The following is a 16,790-nucleotide window of genomic DNA, read 5'->3' on the forward strand; positions in this document are numbered from 1 at the left end:
GAAACTCCTCTCACTTGCAACGAAGCCATATGAAACATTCCGATGATTCACAATACTAACCTTTATCGCTCGTACGACACCGGTCATAAGACACCTCAAGCTATTTATTTGGCGCATGTCATCCTCGTGATAGTTAAACTCGCCTCTTCCAGTGTCTCGGCTTGCTAGTAAATACCATTCGCTAAATAGAAATCCCATACGAAACACATAATCTCTAATACGACCAACTATTTTTAGATCTACATCCACATGTGATGATTAGGCAACCAATTAAACCTTCTTAAGATATTACTTATCAACCAAATGTCAGAATCTGATGCACCCCCATGCGCACAACTGAAAGATCTCTTTGCGCTTCCATATCTTCAATTCTGAACGACACGTGTTAACAATGGTTGAGTAGCCCTGGCTCTCTTATAACCTTTTACGGTATCACAAACCATTGGCGTAGTGCGCAATTCCATACATGAGTGGATGCAAAAGAACATAAGATATATGTTTCAAGCTGAATAAATGTTGCACGATAAGGAATGAATGAAGTGGAAATTTTTCCTACTAGTTTTGTAGCCTCTCGAAGATAAGTACAGACGTCTCCGTACTGATCCGCAAGACTCTACTAAACTCGCTTATGACTTGTAGCACCTATGAACCTAGAGCTTTGATACCAACTTGTCATGACCCAAAAATCCCTCCGAAGGAGTCGTGATGACACCTAGTCTCTAAACTAGGTAAGCCTAAAATTTACTAAAATAACATTGATATTTATTAACTTCAAATGAAATTTCTCTAAACAATTTACAATTCCCAGAACCGGTAGTACAAGTCATAAGCCTTTCTAGGAGTAGTCATACAACATAATTACATCACTATTCCGAAACAAAGGGAACAAATGGAAATAAGTACAATTGAAGGTGACTCTGAGGACTACGAACGTTGCAGCAGGTTTACCTTGAGTCTCCACCGCAACGAATAGCTACTAACGATCAAATACCTGAATCTGTACACAAAAATGTACAGAAGTGTAGTATCAGCACAACCGACCCCATGTGCTGGTAAGTGCCTAGCCTAACCTCGGCGAAGTAGTGACGAGGCTAGGACCAGACTACCAAATAAACCTGTGCAATATAGCGTACAAAAATAATACAAAGCAGGTACCGATGATGGCAACAATGATCAACCAATGATATAAAAAGCAGGTAACAAGAATACCATAAATGTTTCTCAACAATTAATAAATACAAGTGCAATCATCTAATCAAGTCCTTCAAATATAAATATTTCACCTATAAATCCTTCAAAAATAATCTTTAAGATAATATGCTTTTCAATAAATATCTTTTGAATATATTTCCTTCAAATAAATCTCTTTCAAAGAAGCATCTTTCGAATATAATTCTTTCGAGTAAAGGTCATCTTGTGACACCTCATTTCATAATCATAATTAATATAGGTCTCAACCCACTTTCATATTTTTCACGACATTTCGTGCCCATATTTATATCACAACCGCACGGACAACTCACGTGCTATTAAATAAAACCATAATATTTTCCCTGGTACCTCGTGCCTATATCATAATCTGTCATTAATAAAAATCATCATATTTTTCTCGGCACCTTGTGCCCACATGTCTCCGTCTCACATTTCGCAACAACATTCTCATGTTACTCAATTCATAGGGTCCATAACCCAATACAATTAAAAATGTTCAAAGAGCCTCATTTACTTAATATAAAGTAGAGTACAACTTCCAACCCAACTAGAAAATAAACAAGAAAAGATGAAGTTATTTTTAGAAATCGTTTGAATAAAGAAAATACCCTTTTTAATTAAAGTACAATTGTTGAAAATTTAAGTATTGAAAGCTTTATATAAATGCGGCGAGATATTGAAAACAATATGGCTTACAACACAAGGTATCACAACACAGTAAAGGACTCTAAACAATTAATACACTTGAAATGTTAATAACAAAAAAAAACACAACAAATAGAAAGTGCACGGCATCACCCTTCGTGCTTTTACTCTCGTCCTCACCATACACGGCATCACCCTTCGTGCTTTACACTCTTCCTCACCATACACGACATCACCCTTCGTGTTTTACACTCTTCCTCACCCAAGCAACATTCACAAAGCAATCCAGGCAAGGAAGTCAATAATATCAGGTATTAACAAGAAACCAATAAAGGAATATAAGGAAAGCCATAATTCAATTATCAACAAGAATCAGGAAAATAAAGGACAAGTGCACGGCATCACCCTTCGTGCTTTTACGTCCTCACCATAAAAATCAATATAATCTGCACGGCATCACTCTTCGTGCTTTTACTCTCATCCTCACCATAAAATCAATATAATCGGCACGGAATTGTACATCGTGCGACACGACATCACCCTTCGTGCTTTAACACTCTCTCATCACCATATGAATAATATAAATGTGCACGGCATCACCCTTCCTGCTTTATCGCTCTTCCTCACCCAAGCAACAATCACAAAGCAATTTGGGCAAGGCAAAATCAAAAATATCACAATTTGAGCCAATGCTCTATAATGTTCAACAATTCAATTCTCAACTTGAGCTAATGCTCTATAATGTTCAACAATTCAATCCCGGCAAGGGAACAATAGTACAACAATCAAATCCCGGCAAGGGAAACAACATCAAAACAATAACATTCCGGTAAGAAAAACAACATCAAAACAATAATATCCCGGCAAGGGAAACAACATCAAAACAATAACATCCCGGCAAGGGAACAACATCAAAACAATAATATCCCGGCAAGGGAAACAACATCAAAACAATAATATCCCGGCAAGGGAAACAACATCAAAACAATAATACTTCCACAAGTCATATTCCTCAATAGAAATTATCATATAGAGCATATACACTACGAAACGGAGTCAGGTTAATCAAAGTATAAGACTCACGGGCATGCTTGACACCAACGTATAGATACTCGTCACCATGCCTATACGTCGTACTCCTCAATTAACATGTAACAAATAAGACACAATTCCTAATCCCTCAAGCTAAGGTTAGACCAAACACTTACCTCGCTTTGCAACCAATTCAAAATTCCTACAAGTCTTTGCCTCGCGAATTTGTGCCCGAAATTCTCAAATCTAGTCATAAACAATTCGATTCAGTCAATAAAAATTATAGGAGTTAATTCCATATGAAATTCTACATTTTTCATTAAAATCCGAAATTGCACTAAAAATTTGCCCGTGGGGCCCACGTCTCGGAACCCGACAAAAATTACGGAATATGAAACTTCATCCAACCACGAGTCTAACCATACCAAAATTACTAAATTTCGATAACATTTTGACCCTCAAATCCTCAAATCTATCCGAGAGAGTTTTCAAACTCTTCCAACTAAATTCACAAATTTAGTATCAAAACTAGTAATAGATTCGGATAATCTAACCAAAATTAAGTTAAGAACACTTACCACGTTGTTTTCTCTGAAAATCTCCCGAAAATCGCCTATTCCCGAGCTCCAATTTGACAAAAATGAAAAATGGGACAAAGTCCCATTTTCAGAAATTAAGAATCTGCCTAGAAAATGTCGGGGGCACTGTTCACGCGTTCGGGTACTATTCACGGTACTGTTCACAGGGTACTATATACGGTACTGTTCACGGGGGTACTGTTCATGGGGTACTGTTCACGATGCTGTAAAAAAACAACAGCTTCCCAAAGAGAATTTCAGCAGCTTTTTCTACCCGTTGACCTTCCGAAATCCACCCGAGGCCCTCGGGACTTCAACAAAATACACCAACAAGTCCTAGAATATGATGCGGACTTAGTCGAAACCTCAAATCGCATCAAATAATGATAAAACCGTGAATCACATCCCAATTCAAGCCTAATGAAACTAAGAACGTCCAACTTCTATATTCGATGCAAAAACCTATCAAATCAAGTCCGATTGACTTCAAATTTGCACACAGGTCATAAATGAAATAACGAAGCTATAAAATATTTCAAAACTGGATTCCGATCCCGATATCAAAAAGTCAACTCTCCGGTCAAACTTAAGAAATCTTTAGCCTTAGATTTCTAGATTCCGTTAAATGGCGATAATTTGATCTAGGGACCTCCAAATTCGCTTTCGGGCATATGACCAAGTCCCAAGTCACGATGCGGAACTACCGGAATGGTCAAAACTTTTATCCGGGTTCGTTTGCTCAAAATGTTGACCGAAGTCAACTCAGTTGAGTTTTAAAGCTCTAGTTCCATATTTAGTCCATTTTTCACATAAAAACCTTCCAGAAAATTATACGGACTGCGCACGCAAGTCGAGGAATTATTGATACCGCTTTTCAAGGTCTTAAAAATACTGAGATGGTTATTTAATTTAGAGATGACATTTTGGGTCATCACAGTTCAGCAGGCCATAGAAAAAGTAAAGCTTATCCGGGATCGACTATTGACAGCTTAGAGTCATTAGAAGTCATATTCTGACGTGCGACGACAAGATTTAGAGTTCGGGGTTGATGACTGGGTATTCTTAAAGGTGTCACCTATGAAGGGTGTGATGAGATTTGGCAAGAAAGGAAAACTTAGCCCACGATATATTGGTCCTTATAGGATCATTCGGAGAGTGGGCCAAGTAGCTTATGAGTCAGAATTGCCCTCGAAATTAGAGTCTGTCCATCCAGTTTTTTCACGTATCTATGTTACGGAAGTGCATTGGCGATCCTACCCAAGTGGTTCCCATGGATGATGTACAGATGACTTATCATACGAGGAAATTCCGATTGCCATCCTAGGCCGACAAATCCGCAAGCTACAGAATAAGGAGGTAGCCTCCGTGAAAGTACTTTGGAGAAACAACATGTGGAAGATATGACTTGGGAGGCCAAGGAAAAAATGAAGTCTAGATATCCCTACTTATTTTCTTCTCCAAAGAAGGGTCCGACTAAGACGTCATAATCATAAGGTACGTGTATAAATTCTTGTGTTGGTTATTGTCGTTGGTCATGTGAGACCATTGTCGTTATTGATAATTGTGGCCCGATATGGTGTTGGATTATTAAGCTTCTACAGGGAGAGTTGGTAGTAGTGTTGTTACAAAGGCGACCCTGCCAAAGTTATATGGATCACGGAGAGTTGAACATTCAAGGACAAATGTTTCTAAGGGGGGAAGGATGTTACATCTCGCGTTTCCGTACGTTAAAATTTCGTTTTCAGTTAACCGATGTAGACTCGGGGATGAGATCATCTTGACGTTAACGTATTTACGCTATTTATAACAAGCGATAAACAAGTGTTATGAAGGATAAAGGGGTACACGGATTAAAGAAAACGAGTTTCGTTGAAAGTGGCCAATTTGGAAAAATGCGGGTCGAGCGATAATACCCGATAATTATGAACTAGTACCATGCAAGGTACCATATGACCATGGTAATATAATATATAAAGTATATATGAAGTATTTTAAAAATAAATAGAATTTTAAGTAATTTGTGATAATTTTTAAATTATGCGGGTAATTGATTAATTACTGGGTAATAGGACATTACCCAGTTAACTAATAAGTGAATAAAAATATAATAAATTAACCACCCTCCCACGTGGCACAAAGCCACCATGACAAGATAATGACTCTTATCTTAGTCATTTTGTCATGTGACCACTAAAGTCTTACCTAGTTAAGATAAGAACTTGAAAACCAAGTCTTGAAAACGTTGAAATCAAGAATTTGAAACCAAAATCATTTCATGTCCTTGGCTAGAAACCAAGAACTTTGAAACAGAACTTGAAGCAAAACATTGGGACAAGTTTAGCTTAAATCCATTCTTTGGTTCACAAAGCTTTAGAAGCAGAAGGCAAGTTCGTTTCAATTTCAAGGAAATCCAAGTGTAGTTTCGTTCATATTTCGCAGAAGCAGATTCGTTCAAATAATTCGAGAAACAAGTATGTTAAGGCTCTCCCTTCTTTCTTTTGGCATGGTCCAAATTATACTGAAAAAAACTAGCAAACACACAGTTTACATAAATTACTCTATTAATAGAAATAGTAGGGGTGTCTATATTCTTGATTTTCCATGAGAATTATTATTATCTTCTATTCATGGGTCTCAAAATAATACGCAGTTGAAAAAGCTTATCCGAAAGAAATATTGAGATCATTATGCATTTTTCATGCATTTCACTCATGTGCATTGACCTATGACCAGATGGAGTTATATACGCGTATATATGTAATTATATGTATATAGAATATAGGAAAAGGTTACGGCGTTATATACGTACCAGCACCTGATCAGCTGGTATATGTTGATGATGTGCCCATAGTGGCCGAGACGATATGATGAGATGCCCTAAGTGGCTTGATGATATTATGTACACCCATACCTATGCATGACACTACATTTATACGCATGTGCATGGCGTTATAAACGTTTTAGAATTTACAAAGTTATACAGATTTAAAGACTAGTTTCTATATTCCATGTTTCATCTATGTCTGTTACGTACAAATTTTCATGCCTTACATACTTAGTACATTTTTCGTACTAACGCCATATTTCACGGGGCCTGCGTTTCATGCCCGCAGGTGCAGGTAGGCAAGCTGATGATCCCCCTTCTTAGGATCCCTGATCAACGAGAGTTGGCATGCTCCACTTGATCCGGAGCTGCTTTGGTTTTGGTACGATACGTTTGTATATATGTATATGTATATGGGTCTCAGTCCCGTCATTGTACAACTATGTTTCTATTAGAGGTCTGTAGACAGTATGTCTAGTTGGGTTGTATGTGACCTTGACGGCTTTCAGTTTTGGATGTATAGTTGTCGATAGCATCCTTGCCGGCTCGCCCACTGTATTCTGCCTGTATACGTACATATGCCTTGAAGGCAAGTTTCCTTCTTGTACGTTATTTTCGTAATTCAGCAGATGTTATTCAGATTCATATCTTAGACGCATGCTTAGGGGTGTTTGACAGGTAGGACTCCGACACCCGTCGCGGCCCATCGGTTTGGGTCGTGACATTAGGGACCTTTGAATTCGATTCCGGACATACGCCCAGATCCCAAATTACTATACGGACTCATCGTGACCGTCAAAACACGAATTCGGGTCTGTTTGCTCAAAACGCTGGCCGAAGTCAACTCAAATGAACTTTTAAGACAAAATTCTTATTTTTATCAGTTTTCAACATAAAAGCTCTCCGAAAAAACATCCGGACTGCGCACGTAAATCGAAGAGGACTAAAATGAGGTATTTAAGACTTCAAAGCACAAAATTAGGTTTTAAAACATAAGATGACCTATCGGGTCATCACAAATTTTCCCATAGCTAATTCTTTTTCGTTTTATAGTTAGTTGTCTAGAAAACATAGTACCTAAAAGATCATGTTGATACGGAATTAAAACCAAAAAAAGGTATACATGATAGATCACTAAGCTTTCAAAACTATCTTGGCTATTTTCATGCTTTGCAAGGCCATTCTCTACTTTGTTAATCAAATATGACCAATATTCTTATTTTCAAGAGTTTATAGTTTGTAATTTTATTTTATACGTATCCTAAGTCTAGTAAATTAATAACCATGAAAGCCCACAAGGGACCAATAAATTTAGTTAGAAATGGATAATGTGAAATGTGTGCAGAGTGCAGACAGACAAAATACATGGCTCAAAAAGAACCCCACTCGCCTCTTCCCAAAGCTTCCTACAACCAACCTGTTAACACCGTGGCATTACCAAGCATCATAATATTCCTCTCCTGAACCCCCGAAAATACCCTTAGATCCTTCTATATTTACACCTTTGTCCCTTTCCTTTAACTACCTTTTAAGGTCGTTTTCGACAATAGCCAAAACAAAAGTCACTTTTCATCCAAAGGCGGCTCACGAAATTCCCAAAACACCCTAGCCTAACGGATATAATTATACAAAACAGAAGGTTATAAATGTAACTGCACAGAAAAGAATTGGCTGCTGGACTTCAAACAGTAAATAAATTAAAATTAAAACAAACAAAACTGAGAAGTTGGGTTACGATAAAGATTTCATAAGGGGGTAGGTAGTTCAAGAACTCCGGCGAGGGTTTTCAAAAATTCCCTTATATTTTTCTGCTTTTTTATTTCCTTATCGTGAAACCCACTAATTTTTTCTTCTTCTTTTTCATAAAGTTCAAATCTTTGATCTGTAATTTTGCCAATTTTTGAGAAAACGAAAGAGTCCCTTTTGGGTAATTTTCCAAATGTCTACTCCGCCGAGAAAGATTTTCTCCGGCTGGACTTTGACACCAAGAACCGATCCGGCAAATAGGGCAGTTTCAAAGGGTAAAGATGTTGGCTTTATGGGTTCTGCACAAAAGGGTGTTTTCTTAAGCCAAGATTGTGATGATACTATGGACAAACAACTGATTCTTGAGAAGCTCTCAAATCTTGAAAATGAGGTTAATCTACTAACCCCACTTGTATTTTATAGTTTTTTTAATTATTTATTGAATATGGCTGTTTTGCTCTTTGGTACTTTAGTTTTCTTGGGTTTAGACTATGTAAGAAGAAAGAGGTTTGTTATTTGTTTAGTTCCTCATGAAGGAATAGTTGTATTTTGCTTGGTATTATAAATTATGAAGAATTATATTTTGTGCTTTGTACATGGATCTTGCAAGAATTTGGGTTCTGTTTGTTTATTAAGTATATGCTAGGGTAGAAAGTAGTTTGTGCAATTTTAGGGACAACTGGAGTTGGGTCAGAAGCCCACAGAGGATTTTTTTTTTCAATATTAAACGGATGACAATTTTGAACTCGTTTCTTGCAAGTGGAGCTGATGTTGTGAAATCTAACTTGTGGATACTGTTTTGACATCTCAGTTTAGGTAACAGTAAGACATCTTATGCTGTTTATGAGTTCATCTATCTATTATTAGCTTTTAAACAACACGAAACCCAATGTAAACCTTACCCCTACCCTGTGAAGGTAGAGAGGCTATTTCTGATAGACTCTCGGCTCAAGGAACAGTGAAGGTATCATGCTTTTGCATATAGAAAATTCATGTAAGTTGTATTTGCAATGAATGGTTTAGCCCAACCTAATTTCCCCGCGCATCGATAGAAGGGAGGGGGGGCGGTGTGATCTTGCCAGTGATAAAGGATAAAATGTGCTAGCACTTGCTGCTTCTATGCTTGATGTATATGTTAATGTTTTTCAGTATATATCTGCTGTGCCAGAGGAGTTACTTCTCTTGAGTTTCAAGTGAGTTAACAAGGATTTTGTTGGACTGCTTCATTTTTTCTGTAGCTCTTGGACTATCAATACAATATGGGCCTTCTCTTGATTGAGAAAAAGGAGTGGTCTTCTAAGTATGAAGAAATTAAGCAAGCCTTAGATAAAGCAAAGGAGGATTATAGAAGAGAACAAAACACTTACTCAATTACTCTATCTGAAGTGGAGAAACGGGAGGAGAATTTGAGGAATGCATTGGGTGTTGAGAAGCAATGTGTGCTTGAGGTACACTTCTACTTCTTCATTAGGCTACCATGTTTTTCTGATCCATTTTTCTTTCGCGAAATGTATGATTAGCAAGCTAACATGATTAATTACTATCAGAAAGAACTAATTTAAAAACTGGTGTCTGTTGCTAGGAGACAATAATGTTTGTTAGCTTTGCCTTGAAAGCCTTGGAAGTAATGCCAGCTTAGTTGTAGACTCCTGATTGGTAAAATAATAGTAGAAAAATTATCTCCGTCTCTTTTCCTTTAGGCAGCAGTACATTCCATCTCATGTGCTTTTAGAACATCACCAGTGTTTGTTGTCACGGATTAATATAACGATTTATAGCATATGAACCAGTTATGACCATGCAGTATGTTAACTACCGAGCAGACAAACTCTGCATATGTGCTAGAATACCAGACTTAGCCTTCTGCTCCATATGGGTAAAACATGAGTTAACTTTTTCTTCCATTCACTAATTAAAAAAAATCTGCAAATGTTCGAGGGCTACACATGTTTATCTGGAATACTTCCATGTAGTGCAAATCTGTCATATGAACATTTACCTTGACCTCTGGTATGACGCAATTGATTTTTAGTCATGTAATTATTAAAGAGGATCTAAAACATCTAAAATTCCAAGTTATAGAAGGCACTAGGAGGTAATTTTCTTGATCTCCATGCCTTTTATGTTGTGAACTTGCTCGATTCTCCTGTATGAATATCGATCTGGATCCCCTTTAGGAATGTGTCCTGTAAATTTCAACTTTGTAACAAATTTTCTGGCGAGGTTTTACATGTGCTTCTTAAAGTGAAGGTTCTTGGCACTCTTGTTCAGTTTTATGATGATACTAACCCAGTGTATTGCCTTTTAATATCTTCTAATCGTGTTGGTTGGTGCAGCTAGAGAAGGAATTGCGTGAGATGCGATCGGAGTATGCAGAGACTAAATATACAGCTGATTCAAAATTAAAAGAGGCAACTGCATTGGCTACTAGTGTTGAAGAGAATTCACTACAACTAGAATTGAAATTGCGTGCAGCTGATGCCAAGATCGCTGAGGTGAACAGAAAAAGTTCAGAAGTTGAGAGAAAACTATGTGATATTGAGGCTCAAGAAAATGCACTTAGAAGAGAACGGTCCTCTTTCAATACCGAGTATGTTCCTTCGAACACTATTATTTTCCCTCATTTCTCTATGCCACTTCGTAGTTTTGATGTCTGCAGTTTTGAATGATGAAAGTGATGCGACAGCATCCATTGACAGTAACAGTGTTTTCTTCTTCTTGTTATCTCAGGCGTGAAGCTCATGAGAGTGCTCTATCTAAACAAAGAGAAGAGTTGCGAGAATGGGAAAGAAAACTAAAGGAAGGAGAGGAGAGGCTGGCTGATGCTCGAACATTGCTAAACCAAAGAGAGCAACGAGCAAATGAGAATGATAGCGTTTTGATGCAGAAGCAGAATGACCTTGAAAATGAGTCGAGGAAAATTGACATAGCTAACTCAGTTTTGAGGAAGAAAGAAGATGATATGAGCAGCCGACTAACTAGCGTTGCTCATAAGGAGAAGGCAAGTTTCCTTGGATTTCTCCAATAGAGTAGCTAATTTGTATTTTGATCTTTATGTTTACTAGTTCTCCAATTGATGCAGGAACTTGAGGATGTGAAAAAGAGCCTGGAGATAAAAGAGAAAGAATTAGATGAACTACAGGAAAAGCTAAATGCAAAAGAGAGAGTGAGTACCTGCATTTATTAGTAATTTATTATTCTGTATGCGTGATTGATATTTATGAGGACAGTCCCTCCTCCCTCGAGTCAATTTCTCTACAGTACTTTTTCTACAAGATTAGGCCACATTATCTTCACTTACTCTTATTTAAAATTTTCTTATTTATACCCCTTCCAGTATTTGGAGTACTCTTGCCCCAGGGCCTTGGTCTAGTAGTAAGTGCACAGTGCGTGATGTGTGGGTTAGGTGCATGTCACGAGTTTGAATCGTGACACAGATAGCCTGGAATGTAAGTGGAGAAGGGTAGATGGGTGGGTACATTATCCACCGAGTCCTCGGTTGTCAAAAAAAATATCTGGAGTACTCTTCTAAAAATTTCTCTGCCTCTCATTATCTCTGGTTGTCAGTTATCTGTTTTGCTGCTCCTATTGTCCCTTTAAAGTCTTTTTTGTTTCCGAGGAAGAAATAAACTTGAAAAAGAGCTGTCAAGTATTTCAATTAACGATAGGACTATCGTACTTACTTTATACTTATCCTTGTGATTGGAAATTAACAGGAGGAGATACAAAAGTTAATGGATGAACACCGAGCTATCCTGCAATCAAAAGAAGAGGAGTTTGAATTGGAAATGAGGCAGAGGCGGACATCACTAGATGAGGAACTGAAAAGCAAGGTGATTGAACTGGAGAAGAAGGAAGCTGAAGTTAATCACATTGAAGAGAAACTCAAAAAACGAGAACAGGCACTTGAAAAGAGAAATGACAAAATGAAAGAGAAGGAGAAGGATCTTGAATTGAAGCTGAAAGCATTGAAGGGAAGAGAGAAGTCTCTGAAAACTGATGAGAAAGAATTGGAAACTGAAAAGAAGCAGATATTTACTGAAAAGGAGAGTTTACTGGCTTTAAAGGCTGAGCTTGAGAATGAAAGAGCTGAACTTGAAAAACAACAGATCAAGATCAATGAGGACATGGAACAGCTTAAAGTAACAGAAGATGAGAAAATGGAACATGCTCGCCTTCTTTCAGAACTGAAGCAGGAGACAGACAATTGTAGACTTTTACGAGAAACTCTTCTGAAGGAAGCTGAGGATTTAAAGCAGGAAAAAGAGAGATTTGAGAAAGAATGGGAAGAGCTGGATGAGAAAAGATCTATGATCGAGAAGGAGTTGAAGGAAGTTAATGAATTGAAAAGGAATTTTGAAAAACTGCAGCACACTGAGGAGGAAAGGTTGAACAAGGAGAAGCTGGAAACAGAAAATTATGTTCAGAGAGAGTTGGAAGCCCTTAAAGTGGCACAAGAGACATTTGCGGCAACTATGGATCATGAGAGGTCAGTATTAGCTGAGAAAACTCAAAGTGAGAAAATGCAAATGCTTCATGATTTTGAAAGACAAAAACGAGAACTTGAGAGTGAAATGCTGCGGAAGCAGGAGGAAATGGAGTCCGCGCTGCATGAGCGGGAGAAACTCTTTGAGGAAGAGAGGCAGAGGGAACTCAGCAATGTTAATTATTTAAGGGAAGTTGCCCGTAAGGAAATGGAAGAGATGAAGTCAGAAAGAGTTCGGCTGGAAAAAGAAAAAAAGGAAATTTCTGCAAACAAGATGCATCTCGAAGAACAACAGTTAGAGATGAAAAAAGATATCGATGTGCTCGATGGTTTAAGCAGGAAGTTGAAGGATCAAAGGGCAGCTTTTGCAAAGGAAAGAGAGAGGTTCATTGCTTTTGTCAAAAATCTGGGGAGTTGCAGCTCATGTGGAGAGGGAATTCGGCTATTTGAGCTTTCTGGCCTTCAAGCTCTACATGATGTGGAGAATTTCGAGGCCCCTCCCTTGCGAAGTGTGGCACAGGAATATCTAAAGGATGGTCTCCAGGGCTCACCTGGAAGTGCTAACAACGAGTTGTCCCCTGGTGTTCTTAATTCAGGATCTACTGCTTCTGCTGGAACCATGTCCTGGCTTCGAAAATGTACATCAAAGCTTCTCATATTCTCACCAGGTAAGAAGATTGAGCATCCTGCATCTCAAGGTCTCATTGGTGGATCTTCTCTGGCAGAGAAATCGGTTGGTGAATTACCTGATGGACTATCGAAAAACGATGATCAACCAGATCTGGCTGTTTCCATCAATGACACGTGTGATGACCAGAGACATCAAAGTGATAACAGCATTAGAGAGGTGGAAGCTGGCCATGATATTCGCGAAGACTCTCAGCATTCCGACGTGAATGCTGGCCAGCGCAGACCTGTCAGGAAAGGGCGTGGTAAAAATACTAAGACAGGTTCAACAAAGGCAAAAGCAATCCTTGGAAAAAATCTTAAGGAGACTGAGAATACGCACGTGAATGGAGGTTTGGAGAGCTCAATTAATATAAATGACGAGAGCCAGAAAGAATCTAGTCTTTTGGGTGGAGCGCCAAGTAACACCAGAAAGCGTACTCGCACCCATACATCACAGGGAACGGCAAGTGAATTTGATGGAAATCATAGTGATGGACAGTCAGATAGTGTGACGGCTGGCGGTCGGAGGAAGAGGAGACAAAGGGCTGCCCCGTCTGTGCAGGTTCTTGGTGAAAGAAGATATAATCTCCGCCGTCCCAAAAGGTAAATCCCTTTTATGGTTTTTGATTTCTGAATTTTGTTGTATTGCATAAGATAAATTGAACTGTAATGCAAAGACTATAAACAAGATCTGTCTTTAAATGTTAAATACAATGTTAGAGAAGACCACTCCCCCCCCCCCCCCCCAAAAAAAAAAAAAAAAAAAAAAGAGAACCTGACATGCAAAAAGAAATTTAAGAAACATCTAGAAGGGCATGTTTCTGGAGAAGAGAAACGAACCTCGCCTTCCCTCCCTCCTTCACTGCCGCAACCAATAGGTGGTAAAAGCCAAGAATTAATGGGGAAAACTGAAATGCTTAAGCTTGTCCTCTATATTTTCAGGAAGGTTGTTAACCTCAAAGCTGTGGGTACTGTGGTACTTCCATGGCTAATGGAAGTCAAACCGATTCACTTCTGAGGTCCTTAAGTCTCTTGGATAAGGTCGCTTGTGGACATTTAGAAATATTGGGTTCTTAAGGACTATGAATGACAGTTGAATGCTTAAGTTTGGATGCACTGTTCCGAAACGAGATGTGGAATTGAAATTACTCATTCACAGTTCCATCCTCGTCCTTGTACTTCAAGAGTGACGACTTCCATGTCATGGACATTGGTCTTAGGTTAGGGTGATGCTATCAGTACCCTAAAAATTCTCTTTCCCTGAACTTTTTCTTCTCTTTAGTAAAAGTTTTAGGTTTTGAATGAAGAATTTAGCTAATCATGTACTCCGGACAGCAGACAGCTTGATATAGTTTACTAGAGCTCTAAAGAGGTTTGTTTTACTGGAAGGAAGAGGTTGTGAAATTTGAATGCTTTCTTTTTATGACCTATTTATTTCTGTAAACTCAATTTAATGAAATTAAGTAGAACATGCAGACCAACCCCGGTTTGCTTGGGTGTATGCAGACCAATACCAAAGAGATTTCAAAATTTAGTAATAGGTACTTCATAGTCGTTAGTCCTGTTATCACCTGGTATCAAGTGGTACTGGCCTTATTGGGATCTTCAATCTTGTACCAAAGTCTTGTTTAATGGTGTCTTCTCAGAGGGACTAGGAACAAGATTGATCACCTGGTATCAAGTGGTACTGGCCTTATTGGGATCTTCAATCTTGTACCAATGTCTTGTTTAATGGTGTCTTCTCAGAGGGACTAGGAACAAGATTGATCACCATCATCCTCGTGCTCCTGCAGAGGTCAGCAGTGGAGATAATGGAGAACTCAGAAACTCGGGTGCGGGTCTTCCCACTGTAGCCGATAGCCCTGTAAGTATACACTCTATTCTCCTGCCCCGTCTGATGTACAAATGTCCATTATCTCACCCCTACTATTTTTGTTTAATTTACTGCATTCCATCTGCATGTATGCTATGTATGTATATCATACTTCATTTTGTTCCCCGGCACCTCTTTCCCCTGGATATTAACCCACAACAGCACAGGTGTATGAAATTACTAAACTGGATCTTTTACTCGAATGAAATATTCAAATACATTTTTCTGGCTACAACTGTTTCAGCGAGGGGTCCTTTGGTTGGTGTAGGAAGAGATTCAATCTCCAATAAAATACAGCATTATATTATAAAATGTTTGCTTGCTACTTCTGTTTTCGTAGCAAATAATGCTTGCATAAGTTATGTGGAAATCTATGTATTATTTTATGTGGGATAGAATGTGAAATAAGAATCCGGATATTAATAATAAATGGATTACACACGCTGAGATGGCAATACATAATTGTAAACTAACTTTTATTTTACTTAAAAAGTAAGCACATTTTAAATTACACATTGCGCACTAATTTGTAACATATCAAACCTAACATCCTACAAGAAATCAGTAGTCTTTGGCACTACTAATCTCTGCACTAAAGTCGCAACATTACTAATCCATCCATAACATGTCTCTAAATTAAACTTTCTTAAGTTTTGCTATTATTTGTCTGGCAGTTGAAGGGTGCAGCAGACAGTGCTGATATAGCTAACGAATTGGTAGATGATACGGGATTGAGTGAAGAAGTGAATGGAACACCAGAAGGGCCGTCAGGTTACAGTGTATACGATGAGGAACACAAAGGTGAACAGGATGAGGATGATGATGGTAAGAACGAAGAAGATAACGAGGGCAACGAGGAGGAAGAGGTTCAACATCCCGGTGAAGTCTCTATAGGGAAGAAGATTTGGACTTTCATCACCACATAGTGAAGGCCAAAATGACAGTGCCGCTTTGGTTGCATGCTTGAGGGAATTTTTCTAGGCATATTGACAACTATTCCATTTGTTTTGCTACTTTTAGTATAGTTTCATGCTTTTAGAGTTTGTCTAGTGGTGTGTGTATTCTTCTGGAAATGAAGTTAAAACAGAAGTCGGTTCAGATCGGGATTGTTGTGGTAGGCTTTTAATGCATGTGATTAGGATGTCAGGTGCTTGCATATTGTTTAACAATCGTAGTGTCCATAATATCGTGGTATCACGACTTAACCATTGTAACACTAGACTTCCGGTACTTAATGTTATTGAAACATTGCTAAAATGACTTGATTGTTTCATTGTATCTGCTTTATTGCCACTTACAGACAGAAGAACTGAATATGAGACGAGTCAATGGTTATCATACCACCTTTCCTGCAGCCACATTAGCTACATATTGCAATCAAGCTACAAACTTGGATTACTTAATAGACATAACCAAGTAATCAACTGAGATTGATGTTAACGCCTTTCGTCACCTTGAGATTTCCCAAAACGGAAAAAGGAAAGCTTAATTAGAAAAGCTTCTACCTTCAAAAGATAAGGGTAAGGAAAGCTTAAACTGATTAGATATGTTCCAACTTTCTACACCTTCAAGTCGGGAGTCAAATTCAAAATATGCCTATATGCTCGTTCTCTGTCTCCTTTTATTGGTGCTATTAGGAACCTCATGAATCTATCAATAGGGATTCGAACACTCAACAAGTTTATTAGAAATATCTTTTGTGTTCTTCCTACGTTAAGAAAATTA

General features: G+C 38.2%; 1 protein-coding gene across 4 annotated transcripts; it reads left to right on the forward strand.

Annotated features, from left to right (window-relative positions):
• Positions 1-8,011: 8,011 nt before the first annotated feature.
• Positions 8,012-16,322, forward strand: LOC104233303 (nuclear matrix constituent protein 1-like). 4 transcript variants are annotated; one of them, XR_712606.2, is made up of 8 exons: positions 8,012-8,428; positions 9,276-9,485; positions 10,374-10,627; positions 10,768-11,038; positions 11,120-11,203; positions 11,754-13,795; positions 14,986-15,056; positions 15,740-16,322. XR_712606.2 is itself a non-coding variant. In XM_009786691.2 (8 exons), exons 1-8 carry the CDS (start codon positions 8,231-8,233, stop codon positions 15,989-15,991), a joined length of 3,429 nt encoding a protein of 1,142 aa, XP_009784993.1. In that variant the 5' UTR covers positions 8,012-8,230; the 3' UTR covers positions 15,992-16,322. The 4 variants fall into 4 exon arrangements, 2 of the variants coding, with proteins under 2 accessions (XP_009784993.1, XP_009784994.1); XR_011402388.1 differs by having other exon boundaries at positions 14,839-15,056; positions 15,740-15,808; XM_009786691.2 differs by having other exon boundaries at positions 14,939-15,056.
• The last annotated feature ends 468 nt before the right edge of the window (positions 16,323-16,790 follow it).

This window comes from Nicotiana sylvestris, chromosome 9, assembly GCF_000393655.2.
Source record: "Nicotiana sylvestris chromosome 9, ASM39365v2, whole genome shotgun sequence".
Lineage (NCBI taxonomy): Eukaryota > Viridiplantae > Streptophyta > Magnoliopsida > Solanales > Solanaceae > Nicotiana > Nicotiana sylvestris.

Coding starts and splice junctions, on each gene's coding strand:
- LOC104233303 (XM_009786691.2), top strand. CDS start 8,231: ATGTCTACTCCGCCGAGAAAGATTTTCTCCGGCTGGACTTTGACACCA. Junction 9,486..10,373: donor AGAAGCAATGTGTGCTTGAG/GTACACTTCTAC, acceptor TGGTTGGTGCAG/CTAGAGAAGGAATTGCGTGA. Junction 10,628..10,767: donor CGGTCCTCTTTCAATACCGA/GTATGTTCCTTC, acceptor TTGTTATCTCAG/GCGTGAAGCTCATGAGAGTG.